General features: G+C 44.1%; 1 protein-coding gene across 1 annotated transcript; it reads left to right on the forward strand.

The window, feature by feature from the left end:
• The first annotated feature begins 1,171 nt into the window (after positions 1-1,171).
• LOC128715623 (probable ubiquitin carboxyl-terminal hydrolase FAF) lies at positions 1,172-11,899 on the forward strand. Its single transcript, XM_053810533.1, has 16 exons — positions 1,172-1,299; positions 1,394-1,575; positions 1,670-6,858; positions 7,320-7,748; positions 7,841-7,977; positions 8,132-8,447; positions 8,536-8,689; positions 8,752-8,899; positions 8,959-9,333; positions 9,417-9,540; positions 9,636-9,742; positions 9,838-10,189; positions 10,267-10,529; positions 10,608-10,837; positions 10,912-11,261; positions 11,327-11,899. Exons 1-16 carry the CDS (start codon positions 1,172-1,174, stop codon positions 11,897-11,899), a joined length of 9,057 nt encoding a protein of 3,018 aa, XP_053666508.1.
• Positions 11,900-15,456: the final 3,557 nt, after the last annotated feature.

Here is a 15,456-nt window from a genome sequence, read left to right on the forward strand (position 1 = left end):
ACAGTTGGACTACAGCCCTGGAAGACAGTTGTTGTCATTTTTCTTGTGTAGTTTTCGTGAATTGGCGAAGGAAAAATCTACTTTTTGGAAGCTCCGTGGAAGAAGAGTAAGGAAGATTTTTCCAGATGAGTTTGCTCCGTGCGTTAGCTAGCTGGTTGCTGATATTAATAAACCAAAAAACTTGTCGTCATCCGTTTGCACGTTCGCGTTGATGTTGTGTTTTCCGTTCCCGTTCCAGAGACAACGAAAAAAGAGCAAAATATTAATTTTCTGTCGGCCATTTTGGCCGGTATTGGTTTTTGGTGTTGCAAATAGAGTAAAGAGCACGGCAGACAGAAAGAGAGAAATTGCGTGCGAACAAAAGTTACAAGGAGAAGAACGAATTGCGAATTTGGTTCGATCAAAAAACGCATCGCCACCACCGAGGGGAGAATGAATGAGGATATATTGTGTATCGGTTAGCATAATTGCAGCTTCCTATGGTAGATAAAAGCAGTTGATCCAATCGATGCCTTCGATTCCGGGTGTGTGTGGCGATTAAGGCGTGTTGAAGGTGGTGTCATATTTTTTGTTGTCGAATATAGCTTATGAGGTCTTATCGATTTTCCAAGCGTATTACTTATTACCTACCAATACGTGCACGGGCAGCATTTTGGAGCAATACTTTTTGTTCCGTCGCTCTGTATTTGGGAGGAATAGTGTGCAAACTGCAATATGCACTGGTTGTCCTGGCAAGTGACAAATCGCAACAGTGCAGTTTGATGAATGCTCGTTTGAGATAGCATTCGTTCGCGGTGATGAGGTTTAGTTATTGCGCAAAGTTTCAACACTATAGGGCAATAATATAAGGTGTCAACATGTTCGATAATTTCAATCGCTACATGATTATTTTTCTTGCAAGCTAAAATTCTTTGCTTAAATCAACAGTTCCGGGCATCGTTTGCTAGATTGTTGCGTTGTTATTGCCATTGGTTAATTGTTGTTCATTTTGATTTGACGAAGAAGTAATGTGAAAATGTGAGCAAAATTGCAAGTGTGTAGTAATTTTGATGGTGGTGATCTTCTTTTCGTAGAATAACATTTAAAGCTGCAACACACAGGTGAATCGTTCCGATAATAAAAACGTTAGATTTACTACAAGCAGACGACGGGGACGTGTCTCGTTGTTGCTATGACATACGATACCGTCAGCCAGTCCATGGAACGTACCAATGGGAAAGCGATGGAACAGCGGGATAATGGGATGGCGGCAACGACGGTGAATGAACATCAGATCGGCCATAACACAGTGGAAAATGCGTGAGTGTCAGCGAGAAGGTGCCTGTTGCGATTGACAGCGCAGTCTAATCGGTACTTTTTTTTCTTTGTTCTTTGAAAATCATTTTAATTGCAGTCACAACAGCACCACCGCCCCCAGCGCTGGTAACAACACATCGGCTATGCTGGGTAGTTTCCCCGTGGATAAGCTTGCCTCCTTAAATGCGAAAATTTCCAACTCGAGATGGGTGGTCCCGGTGCTACCGTCGCAGGAATTGGATTGTTTGCTGGACGCAGCGATTCAGCTCTCCACCCTGGGTAAGTGGATCGTCCGGAAAGAAAGGATGTAGCTACATGAAAGAGTCGTCCCCGTTGATTGCATCACTGTTTTGTGCGTTATACGTTTTTAAAGGTATCGATGGCGATTGCGAGCCGTGCGTGCGTTTCTATCAGAACGAATTAGCCATATCGTTCATCAACATTCTGACCGATGAGGCCGTCATGTCGTGGAAGAACAACATTCACGTGTGCATTTTCAAGTCGTGCTGCAAGTTTTTGCTGCTGGCCTCGTTACACATGGAGCGTGATAATCAACCGTTGCTGGAACTACTGGCGATTGTGTTCGATCCGGAGAACAAGTTCCATATGCACAATATCGCAAGGCAGCCGGAAAACATGAACACACCGCCCCCACCGCCTCCACCACCGGTACCGACAGCAACGTCGCTGGCCAATCCGGTTACGTCGTCCACTTCATCCTCCTCCTCATCGTCCTCGTCGTCCTTGCCCGATAGCAGCGAAAGCAGCACCACTACCAGCAGCGCTAATGCACCGACCGTATCGACAAAGCAGGCACAGGATGAGGTTGCAATAGTGTGCTATGCGAAACAACCAGTTGAAACGAAAAATCCCCGCGGATGGTTATTCAACTTTATCAACCAATTCGGCGTTTACAATGGGTTTGAAAATTTCCTGAAACGCATGACGGTCGCAATTGAGCAACATCAGCAAGTGAGTGCGAGTGATGAAAAAATGGATAAGGGACGTGACGCTAGTGGTGGTGGTGGGGAAAAGTGCAAAGGAAAAATTTCATTGCAGCTGCTGCATGCGTTGCTGCGTCCGTTTGGGCTGTGCGCCGAGTATCTTACCGTCGATACGATCGAGCGGTACCTCCTGCCCGGCTGCCGGTTTGTGTTAACTGTGCTTGAGAGTCTCTCCGATGCAGAGCTGAAGCGCGAGGTAGTGTTCGAGGGCAAGAATGATTTTATCACCGGTATTGTGAAGTTTGCTCGTGCCTTGTTAACGCGTGTGCCCGGGCAGGAGAGTCTGTTGAACGAGCTGGAGATGGCCCGGCTAAAGATCATACTACGTGTGCTGCAGATATCGAGCTTCAATGGGAAAATGAATGCACTGAACGAAATCAATCGTGTGCTGAGCTACGTTTCAATATATCCTCACCGAGGTTTGATTGCGGAAGAGGAAGGCGATTTTCTCAGTGCGAACAGGATGGCAATGTGGATTCGAACCAACCGAGTATTGGCGATAGTGTTAAGAGACTCCTTGCATCAATCGCAATACGTTGAGAAGCTGGAAAAGATACTACGCTTCCTGATCAAGGAAAAGGCGCTCACGTTTGACGATCTTGATGCAGTGTGGAATGCGCAGGAGGGCAAACATGAGGCGATTGCGAAGAACGTGCACGATTTGCTGGCCAAACTCGCCTGGGATTTCAGTGCAGATCAATTGGATTATCTTTTTCGGTGCTTTCAGACAAGCATGCAGAAATCGGCCAGCCGCAAACAACGCGAACGCTTGTTGGAACTGAACCGTCGCCTGGCAGAAGACGACAAGAACGGGATGATGGCGCAAAAGGTGTTAAACATGTTCTGGAATCTAGCCCATAGTACCGACACGCCACTGGAAGTGCTTGAGCAGGCATTGCAATCACATGTGAAGATCCTTGATTACAGCTGCTCACAGGAACGGGATGCACAGAAGGGCATTTGGCTGGTGAAGTGCGTGGAGGAGTTGAAGGGACGGGACGAGTGGGTGTTACCGGCTTTGCGATTGATCCGGGATATTTGTTCGCTGTACGACACCACCCCAAACCATACACCCCGAATACAGCACACAATGAATCGGCAGAAAATTATCGATCAATTGCAAAATGATCATAAGCTAGTAATTCTGGTAACAAACAGCTTGACTTGCTATATGAACCGTGTGCGTATACTGGTGGCGGCTGATCCAACATTAAAACCGACTAAGCTGCGTCTCGATAATCGATATCCCCATCCGCAACAGATTCAGGAGCGGTTAGATTTTTTAAAGTTTCTCCTCAAAGATGGACACCTATGGCTGTGTGCGGATCAGGCGAAGCAAATTTGGAACTCACTGGCGGTGAATGCAGCGTTCGACAGCGATCGTGAGGAATGCTTTCGCTGGTTTAGCAAATTGATGGGTGAAAATCCAGACCTCGACCCGGGCATCAATCGTGATTTCTTCGAAAACAATCTGCTGAAGTTGGATCCGGTACTACTTACAGATAACGGAATTCGATGCTTTGAGCGTTTCTTTCGGGCAGTCAACACAAAAGAAGAGCGAATTATTTCGGCAAAACATCACCATCATCGCAGTGCGTATGTGCTCTACAACAATGGTGAGGATCTGATCGGGAAGGATTATTTGTGGCGTGTGATCACGGCCGGGCAGGAACCGATTGCTAATCGAGCGATAAGCATTCTGAATGAGATGATGACGGTGGGCCCCAGACAGTTGGCCGACATGAAACCCTACCACGAAGCGTTCATTGAAGAATGTTGCGAAAAGTTAAGGGCCATGTTCCAGAGTATGGAAATGCTGTTACGCGAGTTTCCTTCTCCAAAGTCGGCGTCGAAGAAAGGGCAGGAAAAAGAGGTGAATCTCTCCGCACCGTCCGCTGGTGGAGAGCTGAGCACAGATCGGATGATTGGCGAAGATGATAGTAATGGTGGAATTAATGGAGATGTAGAGCGTAAAAAAATGCTGCTTGTCGATCAAATGTGCCGTATGATTCGAACGCTCCAAGAATACATCCGTGAGTGTGATCGGAAGTTTCCTGGAGATAGGTTTGCGCTTCCCCTGTGTCACGCCGTACGTGGGAGACACATTGAGTTGATAATCAAATTTCAAACCCCCGGCCGGCAGCTTGACGACATAGAGATGATGAGCCACAGCAACGAGACGATGCATTCGTTCAAGCGTAATCTGTTGAGGCGTATCAAGGTGCTAAAGGCAAACGAAATCCGCGTCGATCTGTACGATAATGGCACGAACGAACTTGTGATGGTACCGGATGAGCAACAAACGTTAGCCTTTTATGGGATACGGGACAAGATGTCACTCATTGCGAAACTTACCCCTGTGTCGTCCGGTTTAATGGCAGCCGGTTCACCGGACAGTTCGAGTGAGAGTAGCTCCGGATCACCGCCACGGAACTATGTAGATTCCATCAAGCAGACTTACCATCAGCAACAACACGGCCATAATTACCCCCATCAGCAACAAACGATGATGCAGCAGCATCCAAGTTATTTGCACGGCCAGCATCAAAATACAATTTCAACGCAGCCCTACCAGCAACACCATTCTCGGCATTTCCTGCAATCTGGGTCAGAATCGGAAGACACATTACCCGGGGTGTTGATTTCGCAGAAGCCTCAGTACGCAAACTTCTTCCTGCAGGTTTATCAACTGGCCAATGCACTGGAACACGATCGCTTGCGTGATAGTGTACGATCGCTGCTTCATCTGCTTCCGCTGGATCGTCTAACAGTGGGTAACTTGTATGATGTGTTCAACACTTCCCAAGCTGCAATAGAAGACGTTCGAAAGGCTGCGATGGATGCATATATGACCACTCTGGGTACTGGTACTGGTGTAGAGCAAGACACGGTCGGTTCTGGTGGTGTGGCAAGAGAGAACGAAGCGGAGATAAGGGCTGTGATGGACGCGGCAGAATCAGAGTCATTGGAAACCTTTAAATCGTTGTTTCTGACTCCACCGCCAATTCAAATCCTGTACAATCTGGAAATCCTGGAGGCAATGCTGCTTCCCGCCAGTATTAATCCTTTGCCAGTGCCAGCACACCCAAACACGGTCGCCGCAACAACCAACAGCAGTGTGAAGGATTTCGGTGGATTGGGAAACGACGTAACAATTGGAGACAATGCAACTGCATTAGGATCTGTGTTGGAGTTTCAGTATGCATGGTTTAATTGTGGAGCAGCTGATTTTATCTTAGGATTGTTGTCGGAGGAAAACTTTCTCGCCGGTGCGGATAGACATACGAAACGGGCGTGTTATCGATGTATTATGCGGCTCGTGAAGTTTTACTTTTTAACCGTAGGCTATATCGTACCGCCACCCACCCTTTACGATCAAATGTGTCAGTTTGATCTGTTTCATGCCCAGTTGAGACGGTACACGCCACTGCACAATATGCTTCGCGGTGGATTGCGTTGTGAAAACACGCTTAATGGCTTTGCGAAGCGACTTGCCTCGCACGTTTTGCAGCTGGACATGCGTCCGAGTATGGTTGATAGCCAGGATCTGGTTGCTTCATTGTACCGCGGCGAATGGACGTTTCCGGCTGTACGTACGATAAAAGCAATCATGGAGGTGGCGTTGAGAGTTTCCAAGGATTGGGAGCCGGTGTCGTGGGATTCTTTAAAGGAACGCGCTTTTACCTCACGTTATGGCTCAGTTGATGGTGGAAATACCGATCAGACAGCAAATGATATTGTTGCCGATGGTGAAAGCAAGGATGCTTCCTGTGAAAATACAGCGGAAGAAGTTAGCGTCACAAGTAAGCGTAGATATAGTACGAGCAGCATAGGCAGCAACTGCAGTAGTGGAAGCGATAGTAGCTCGAGCAGTTGCTGCAACAGTAGCAGCAGTAATTCAGTTGGTCTCGGAGTTTCAATGCAGCAACAGCAACACCCTCATCACCAACAGCAACAGCAGCATTCACATCAACAACAACGCCACCATAACCACCGAGATCATGACCTTCAGCTGGTAGGCATCGTAGACCGCAGTCATGATTACGAGGTGCTTCATGTTGCTCTGGAAGTGATGGGACTATCCCTGACGCTACATTCAGATGCAGTTAAAGCGCTTAACAAAGAGGACGGTCTGTGGGATAGCTTCCTTGGGTCATTGCTATTGTTAAATCCGTCCTCCAAAATGCGAACGTTGGCGCGGGAACAGTTGCTAGCAATGCTATCGGGCGAAGTGTCGGATGAGCTGCTACAATCCATTGTGTGTGTGCTGTACAGTATCTGGCGCAAAGTGAATCATCGGACAGAAACGTGTGCGGATTATCTACAATTGTTTGCACAGCTGTTACAGTCCAAGGAACGCAACGAAGCAACCCCTATCGATGTCGAGGAGCTGCTGCAGACGGAGATCAAATGGCTCTATTGGGTGCGGGACAATGTAGTTGAACATGGTAAAACGCTTGTGCACGAGGACATTTTGGAAGGACATTTGTGTCTAACCAGATCGCTTGTGTTTCACATGAAACCAGCGGAAAAGCGTCGTTTGAATGCATTGTTGGTGGTAAGTAACAAATTGTATTATTATTCGTTTCTCATTATCTGTTAATATGCTACATGGTAGATTTATTAACAACCTGGATTCTAAAAAAAGTCGATTTTATTTTTTTTAATTAAAAGAAAAAGTGTAAAAAAATATTCAATCAATATTACTAGGTATATTTTACCATAATTAATCATTTATTATCATTTGAATCATTTGTATATGACTCACATATAAAACAAATGAAATTTGGACTTACACATTTCAATGTAAATAATTAAATTAGACCAAAAATTAAAATGAAACGTTTTTTACATAACTTCAGTCAAGTACTGAATCTTTAAACAATCTATTGTTCTAACAAAACAATTTGCTATATAAAACCGCTTCTCTTTGTTTGCATGTCATGTTTTTAAGATAGATAAAATTAAATTTGTGAAATGTATGTTTGCTGACACGAATGATTTTTCCCATTTTTACAGGATCTAGTGAAAGAGTTTGTCTTCAATGCATCATTCCAGTATATTTATTATCGTCACCGTAAGGAGATACATTTTCAGTTACCTCCGCCGGTGTGTCGTACTCCAAGAACTATTTCCGCTGCAATGGACCTGATCGTGGCGCTTAGTCACAATTCAGTTGAGCTGACGACCACCATTTCTATGATGTTGAATGATATGTTTTTTGAAGACATAGAACCGATCCGCGAATGGGAATATTTGCCACCGGATGCGCCCCGTGCGCTTCATGGATTTTGTGGGTTAAAGAATGCAGGTGCTACGTGCTATATGAATTCAGTTTTGCAGCAACTTTATATGGTTCCGGCACTGAGAAACGGTATCGTACGGATTCATCGAGCAGCCATTGATCATAGGGAAGATTTCAACGAAGATCCAGATGGGCAATCTTTGGTACGTGTGGTACATAGACTCATAGACATGGTGTTGCGATTCGCTATTAAAAACTTGTCCTAACTATTTTTCCTCGTTCATTCACCTTTCAGCTCGGTATCCAAAAGGAAGATGATGGAGGAAAAAACTATCACATAGGGATACTGAAGTATGTGATGGTCATATTCAGCTATCTTGGTCATAGCGCTTTACAGTATTATGTACCTCGGGGATTGTGGAGACATTTCAAGTAAATAGTCCTAATTTCTTTCCTAGTCACTTAGTTAATGTTAGATTATGTAAATTTTTAGAAATATTCAATTTAATGTAGTATATACATACTCTATGGATTAGTATTTACATGCTTTTATAAAATGTGCTGTATATTTATCCTTTTCTTTTAGACTGCAAGGAGAACCAGTAAATCTGCGTGAACAGCAGGATGCCGTTGAATTTTTTATGTCCCTTTTTGAAAGCATTGACGAAGGTCTAAAAGCCCTGAACTGCGAACAATTAATGTCTGCCACCCTGGGTGGATGTTTTAGCGATCAGAAAATATGTCAAGACTGTCCGCACCGGTACAGCAAGGACGAACCATTTAGTGTACTTAGTGTTGATATTAGAAATCATAGCTCCCTAACGGATTCGCTGGAGCAGTATGTTCGTGGTGAAATACTAGAAGGTGCCGATGCGTACCACTGTGATAAATGTGATGAAAAGGTATGTATTTAAAGGAACAAAATATTATGATTTATTATTCTAATAATATTTCCTATTGCTTATCTACTTATCTGTCCATTTGTTGTAGGTCGTTACAGTGAAACGGCTGTGCGTTAGCAAACTGCCGCCCGTACTAGCAATACAGCTAAAACGTTTCGAATATGATTATGAACGCGTATGCGCCATCAAATATAACGATTATTTCGAATTTCCTCGCGTGTTGGACATGGAACCTTACACGGGTTAGTGTGATATTAGATAGTTTGCGTTTTTGTGATTTTATTTACCTTTCATGCAATTTTAGTATCTGGCTTGGCGAAACTGGAAGGCGAGGTTATTAATGTAGAGCCAAAGCAAGAGGAGCAAGGATCTACGCGTTACCAGCTGACCGGAATCGTGGTACACAGCGGTCAGGCTTCCGGTGGTCATTATTATAGCTACATTCTGCACAAGTTAGTTTCAATATTAGCCTTTAGTTGGAAATGAAAATAATGTATGGCTTACTTGACAGGAATTACGCCACTGGCCAAAAGAAGTGGTACAAATTTGATGACGGCGAGGTAACGGAATGCAAGATGGATGATGATGAAGAGATGAAAACGCAATGCTTCGGTGGTGACTATATGGGTGAGGTATATGACAACAATCTAAAACGCATGCAGTACCGCAGACAGAAACGATGGTGGAACGCATACATGCTGTTCTACACCCGCAACGATGTTTACTATGCGAAACCACCTAAGAATGCTTTCTGGTGGCGGCTGAGCTCTGTTCCGCAAACATCACATATCAGAGCCCAAAGCAAGTCTATAGTCGAGAGTCTATCGTTGGCGCAGAGCGAACACTATTATTTCCACATGGAGCCGAACGTCGAACGTTGCATACGGTTTGTACAAGTTTTTCAACGGTTTAGACCTTAACATTGATCGAACAAGCCATTTATTATGAGTATTTGTTTTATAATTTTAGGATCCAAAACATTCGATATTTGCACTCTAGAATGCTGTTTTCGACAGAGTTTTTCACATTTATGAAAAAACTGACAGAATTCCCAATTAAACCAAAGAATAAAGTACCAGTGTGGTTACTTCTGGTGAGTTGATATGTGAAGTTGAATGGAATCTAGTATGGAACGAATTCTAGTATTAGAGTACAATTGACTGGTTTTATTTCATTGTCATCTTGCAGAAAGGATTAGAGGATGTTTGTTTGCTGAAAGTCCGGTTGGCATCCAAGTTTCTGTTCCACACGGGTTTTAAAACGAAAAAAACCATTCGTGGGCAAGTAATGGATTGGTAAGTAATGTAATATTAAACCTTAAGTGATATTTACATTGATTCTAATAATTAGATTTCATTGATTAATGAGTTTTACTTGATTTTACGTAAAGGTACGAAATATTCCGCGTGCAGCTAGAAGGAGCCGTTTTCATCCGGAAATGGTTCGCCGAAAACGTACTGCTGGACTCACCTGGTCGGTTATGTGAATATTTGCTGGCAGCTCCTTTGCCAGAGATTCGTTCCTGCTTTGCGAAGCTTATTGTTTCCTTTTGCCATTATTCGGCCGAGGACGAGCCGGTGGCATGCTTTGAGGGCAGTAATCTGTGCGAGCAAGTGTTGATTGCGGTGCTTGGCCTGTTAAAAGCTGACGTTCCGGAGCACGGTAAACATTTGCCTCACTATTTCAGTCTCTTCTCTATGTACGCTGGTCTGGGATATAGGGAAGAATGTCAGCTAATTAAGGTAAGTGCTTAAACAATGTAATGGTATAGCAGTTAGGGATTGAAAAAAGTGTAATTTCTATTATTTTTTATGCTTAGCTAAACGTGCCAGTGCTGTTCATGAGAGTGGCAATGGACGATGGAACGGGACCGACGATAAAATATCAGTATCCAGATTTGAGTAAACTACACCACGTCGTATCGCACTTGGTTCGTTCGATGGATGTGTCGGCACGATGCCGAAGCGCTATTAGCGGAACAGCCGTGCTGCCAAACAAATACATAAACGACCATATAACGAGAAAAAACGCTTTGATTCCCATGTCTGAAGAGTGTATAGACTATCTTTACACTAGAAATGGGTATGTAGGACGAAGTTATGTTGTACACTTCTTTTTCGTATGAATATGATATTTATTTTATTTAATAACTGTTTGCAGATACATTAAACGTTTGCTAGAGGATGTGCATGTTGGTGAGGAGGGTTTTAAACTGCTACAGTACTGCTGCTGGGAGAATCCCCATTTTTCCGGTATAATTCTAATGGAGCTCCTGTTCCAGTGTGATTATGTGTACTGGCATGACATGAAGCACTATACGGATTTGCTTCTACACATCTTGCTGATTGAAGACTCGTGGCAGGGCCATCGTATAATGAACGCATTGTTGGGTATGTTTTGTAACTTTTTTCACCAGTGTTGTGAAATTGGGTATCATATGTTTCTTTTTTCCCTTTGTTAATAGGTGTCGGACACGATCGGGATGGTTTGCTGGAGATTATAAGACGCAGCAAATTAAACTACCAGAAACGTGCCTACCAATGCATCAAGTGTATGGTGCATCTGTTCTCAAAGAGTCCAGTGGCACTTAATAAACTGCACACGGATGCGTCACTCGCAAAACAGTGGACACTAGCTATCGAATGGTTGCAGGAGGAATTGGAAAAGCATCGTACCACTGGTAACAGCCAATACAATTACAATTCGTGGTCACCGCCTGCGCAAAGTAACGATAATACGAACGGATTTTTGTTGGAAAAGTCGCAATCCGTTCGAGATATTTTACAAATGGCTTTTGATTTGTGCCCAGAAGAGGTGAGTGCTTTGATCCATGCGTTAGTATTGTTGGTGTCATGCTATGCACTTTTTTCATTTCGCAGATTCAAGACACTGAAACAATGGAACATCAAGTAATCTGTCAAGAGGACGGTGTAATCCAACATGGAGACGATGCTGAAACAGGATCGATACAGGGAGTTGTGAAGGAAGTCGAAAAGACTCAACAAGTTTCGCCTGCAGTGTCCGTAATGGGTTTATCTACTGGCACTACTAGTGTCATGCATGCCCACCCAGTATCATCAACCTCCGGGACCGAGGTAATGGGATGCGGTGATGGTCACAATGGACCAAGCGTTGAAACAGTTGGTGATGCGGGTGATCAGAGCAGAGCGAAAATATCCCCAAGTGTGAAACAACTAGTGGGGGTGCTATCTAACATTGATATTAATTCCGATAACTTTTCGGAACAGCAAACGAAATCAGTGAAACTGGTAACGTCGGCAAACAATGAAAATCAGCCACAGTCGACGCTTACGACGACCTCGGTGTCAACGGGATCTCCTTTGACGCAATCAGCTCCACCAGCCGCGACAACGCAGCCAACCTCGCAGAGCACTGTGAACAAAAAGGATCGTCCTGGTCGTTCTGGTGACGGGCAATCCTGCAGCAGTTAGCAAAGAGAGAAATGACACATCTGAAGCATATAACCCGTAATGCGAAGAGAACCGGTGGTGTGGTTCTGCGATGTGAAATATGATAGAAGTGCAGCATACGATTGTGGAAGTGATGGCCTCAAGGGTGGAATATAAGCAAAACTATGATACGCTAAAAGAAATCGAATTATGTAGCTAGTAGTTCTCGTCATTTTGTGCTTGAACTAGTTTAAAAACGATGAAAATGGTGTTGGAGCACCAGGTGTGAAGAGATCATTTGTATCTGTTATTAATAATAGTGAAGAACCCGCTGCTGCGGCAAAAAAAAAACACGAAAAAAGAGTAAAATCGGCAAACCACAGAACTAAGTATGAAGAAGAACACCGCATGCGAAAACGAAACGCCTCACTCACACAAATAACAAATAAACACTTTAGCCTATACAATTGATGAAAACACATTTCCTTTAATGCCATTGAAGTAGACAAGCGATTGAAATGAAGGGAGAAAAACACTGAAATCATGATAACCCGACGAGTGTGGTACTAGGTGGAACTGGGGGTAGTGTTTGCTTACTGCCGTTACTAGTCATAATGAATGGAAAAAGGGGGAGGATATAAGATGCAGAGCACACACACACACACACACATTAGAAAAAGAAAAAAAAAACTATGGAAAGGTCTGCGAAAAGCAAAGTAATGTTCTATTACATACACAACAGAATCGCCCCGACATGAAAACACACATAATGCATGCTACAATAAATTGTGAACAAATATAAATATGTTTAAATTATTGGACTATACAAAGATAAATATAGCGATTTTGTTTACTTTTTTCGTTGAGAAACTGATGTATTAAGTTGTTTCGTAATAAAACATTGCAAATACAATGTTTTCAAAGAGTCGCGTTATGCCCTGTAAATTTCCCCTGAGTTTTTCGGGTTGCCCATCTTTTTTATCATTGTATCCTATAGTTGCATGTAAAAGTTATAATTATAGTATCTCGTAGCACAGTGTTATGTGCAGAACTGAACTGTAAACTGGACGGAGGTCAGATGGCTTTTCCATTTTTTAAATGTATCTTTATATTTTTTCGTATTATGAGCAGGTCGTTCAAATGGTAACATGCCGTTACCCCGAATGTTGTCAGTGCGTAAAAAACGACAAAAGGGACATGATACAAGAGTTTGAATCTCTTTGTCAGCATGGGCAACATGCTTGCCAACTTAGAGAGTAAACTATTAAGCTTTACTTGCATCCCTGCACCGATTTTATAACATTTTCGTGCGCCAGTAGAGACTCAGTGTCGACATGAGAATGATGAGGTGCCGCCACCATCCTAAGATGAAATTAACAGGGCCATCAAACAGTCATACCTCCAAAATACAAAAAGGGTGACAGACTGGACTGTGCCAACTTTAGGGCCAACACAGTTCTAAATGATCCTCTGGATTCTAGATCCTATCTAGAATTCTCTACTGTAGAATGGCGCACCTGGCCACAGATTTTGTCGGAAGCTACCAAATTGGGTTTGTTAGAGGAAAATCTACCATCGACCAAATTCACGCTGCGGTAGACCCTTCAGAAACGCCGGGAGCACCAGATTCCCAGGCATCAGCAATTCAATGACTTCAATGATGATCTACGATACCATAGACCAGACAGAGTTATGGAACACCATGCAGCTGTATGGATTTCATGAGAACCCAGTGCGTCCACAGTGGATGGAGTGCAATGTAGTTTGAGCGTCTCGAACATGTTGCCGGAACCGTTCAAATCACACCGATGACTGTGGCAGGGGACGGACTCCACCTTGTGGACGCACGGACTCCACCTCCACCTGTGGCAGGGGACGGAACCGGGGGATTTAATATAGCTCTGGAAAGTGTCATGCGAAGCGCGGGCTTCGGCATTCGGGGCACGATTTTCATCCCATCTTCCCAATTCCTAGGCTTTGCGGATGACAGCTGCATCTTGGGACGGACATCTGCGGTGGGGTGCGAGGCGTACACCCGACTAAAACGTGAGGTCGGTAGGATTGAATTGAGGATTAATGAAGACAAAGTACCTGGTTGGCAGGGGCACTTGTACTGTTAAGGTTGCAGGATGCACGGGCTGCAGGCACTCAATTGCGAGAGCTATGATGAAGGTTCCTGGTGGAATGGTAGACTGAAACGTCTGGTCAAACGCCCATCTTTGGCCATTTTCGAACGACTTGCGCTACGAATGATCTTTAGCGGTATTTGTGAGCCGGGTGTTTGGAGAAGGAGGATGAATCACGAGCTAGTGGAGCTGTTTAGCGGAGCAGTCGTCCTGACGGTGGTCAAGGACGATGGTTAGGACACGTCATGAGAATGCCGGATGCATGATCTACCAGGAAGGTGTTCGTCAGCCATCCGTTTGTTTAAACCATTGGCCAGTTTTGGTTGAACCAGTGACCAGTTGAAACAAGACCAGTGACTGATGATAACTGGGATCGTTCCTCAATCTTGGTATTTGCGCTAAAAAGCTGTAAAGTTCATTTATCTGATAGAACTCATTGCTCTTGCTCCCAGACAGCTCATGACTGTTGTTGCCCAGGTGTAGCTCGTAAACTGTACGTTTGGGATATTTTGGTTCGTATACGGTTGGAACGTCTGGCCCTCACCAAAGCAAGCCTGATGGTTATGGTTATGATTTTGGTAGCCGTATAAGTTTCATTCTGTCCTTCGATCTGTCATGTTTGTCAGAAATGTTTGTCTAGACGCGGACCGAAGTACTTTAGTGTGCTTGGTAAAGCGCTGTTGAAAGCTAATATGTTTAATAAAACGTATTGTAATATGCTTGGTATCACTTCAAATCCATTAAGTTTTGGCAAAAGCAGACACATTGACGGTACTTTGGCAGTGTGCATAGTTCGAAGTAATTGAATACTAATCCAACCTAACAGCTTGCGCGGAAACTCGATCCCCAACAAAACTGCTCGGCTTTAAGAGATGAAAGCACATACAAGCGACACACATTTATTAATCGAAACATTTCCCATCTGTTTCCTTCCAATAACTGCAAACGGCACTGAAAAGTACAGTACCTTACTGTTGTAAATTTGTTTGCGGTGTGCCGGCAGATGTGTCGTTGAACAACGATTTTCCGTTTCAAGTGTCCCCAAATGTATGGTTGATCACTAACGAATCAATAGTTGCGATAGGCGACGGCGTGGAAGGTTGCCCTTTTTCCTAGGAAAACATTCGCACAGTACCAAGGCGTCGAGCGGTGGTTGAACGACATTAGCTAAATGGTGCAGCCGGTATCGAACTGTACCTTTAACCACTTAATTTGTACCGAAGACCCGGGGTATAAAGTTGGGCACCAATTTAAATACACACTCTATAACGATTCGGTACGATTCAATCTCGTGCATGTATGTGGTCAATGTGGGGGTTTGGATGGGAGCTTCGGCCTAGCCTTGATGATAAACAAACATACCTGCTGATGCTTGGTGGCGACTCATTCGAAAGAGGAGTTTTTGTGTACTGCCGTTTTGTGTTGATTGGACGGAGTATACTCGTGTCAGTGAACCGTGTTCCGGGACACTTG

This window comes from Anopheles marshallii, chromosome 3, assembly GCF_943734725.1.
Source record: "Anopheles marshallii chromosome 3, idAnoMarsDA_429_01, whole genome shotgun sequence".
In the NCBI taxonomy this organism is placed as follows: domain Eukaryota; kingdom Metazoa; phylum Arthropoda; class Insecta; order Diptera; family Culicidae; genus Anopheles; species Anopheles marshallii.

Bases quoted from the DNA above. Each gene is read 5' to 3' on its own strand.
- LOC128715623 (XM_053810533.1), top strand. From the start codon at position 1,172: ATGACATACGATACCGTCAGCCAGTCCATGGAACGTACCAATGGGAAA. The intron at 1,576-1,669 runs GTAAGTGGATCG...ACGTTTTTAAAG, and splicing joins GATTCAGCTCTCCACCCTGG to GTATCGATGGCGATTGCGAG. The intron at 10,530-10,607 runs GTATGTAGGACG...AACTGTTTGCAG, and splicing joins TATCTTTACACTAGAAATGG to ATACATTAAACGTTTGCTAG.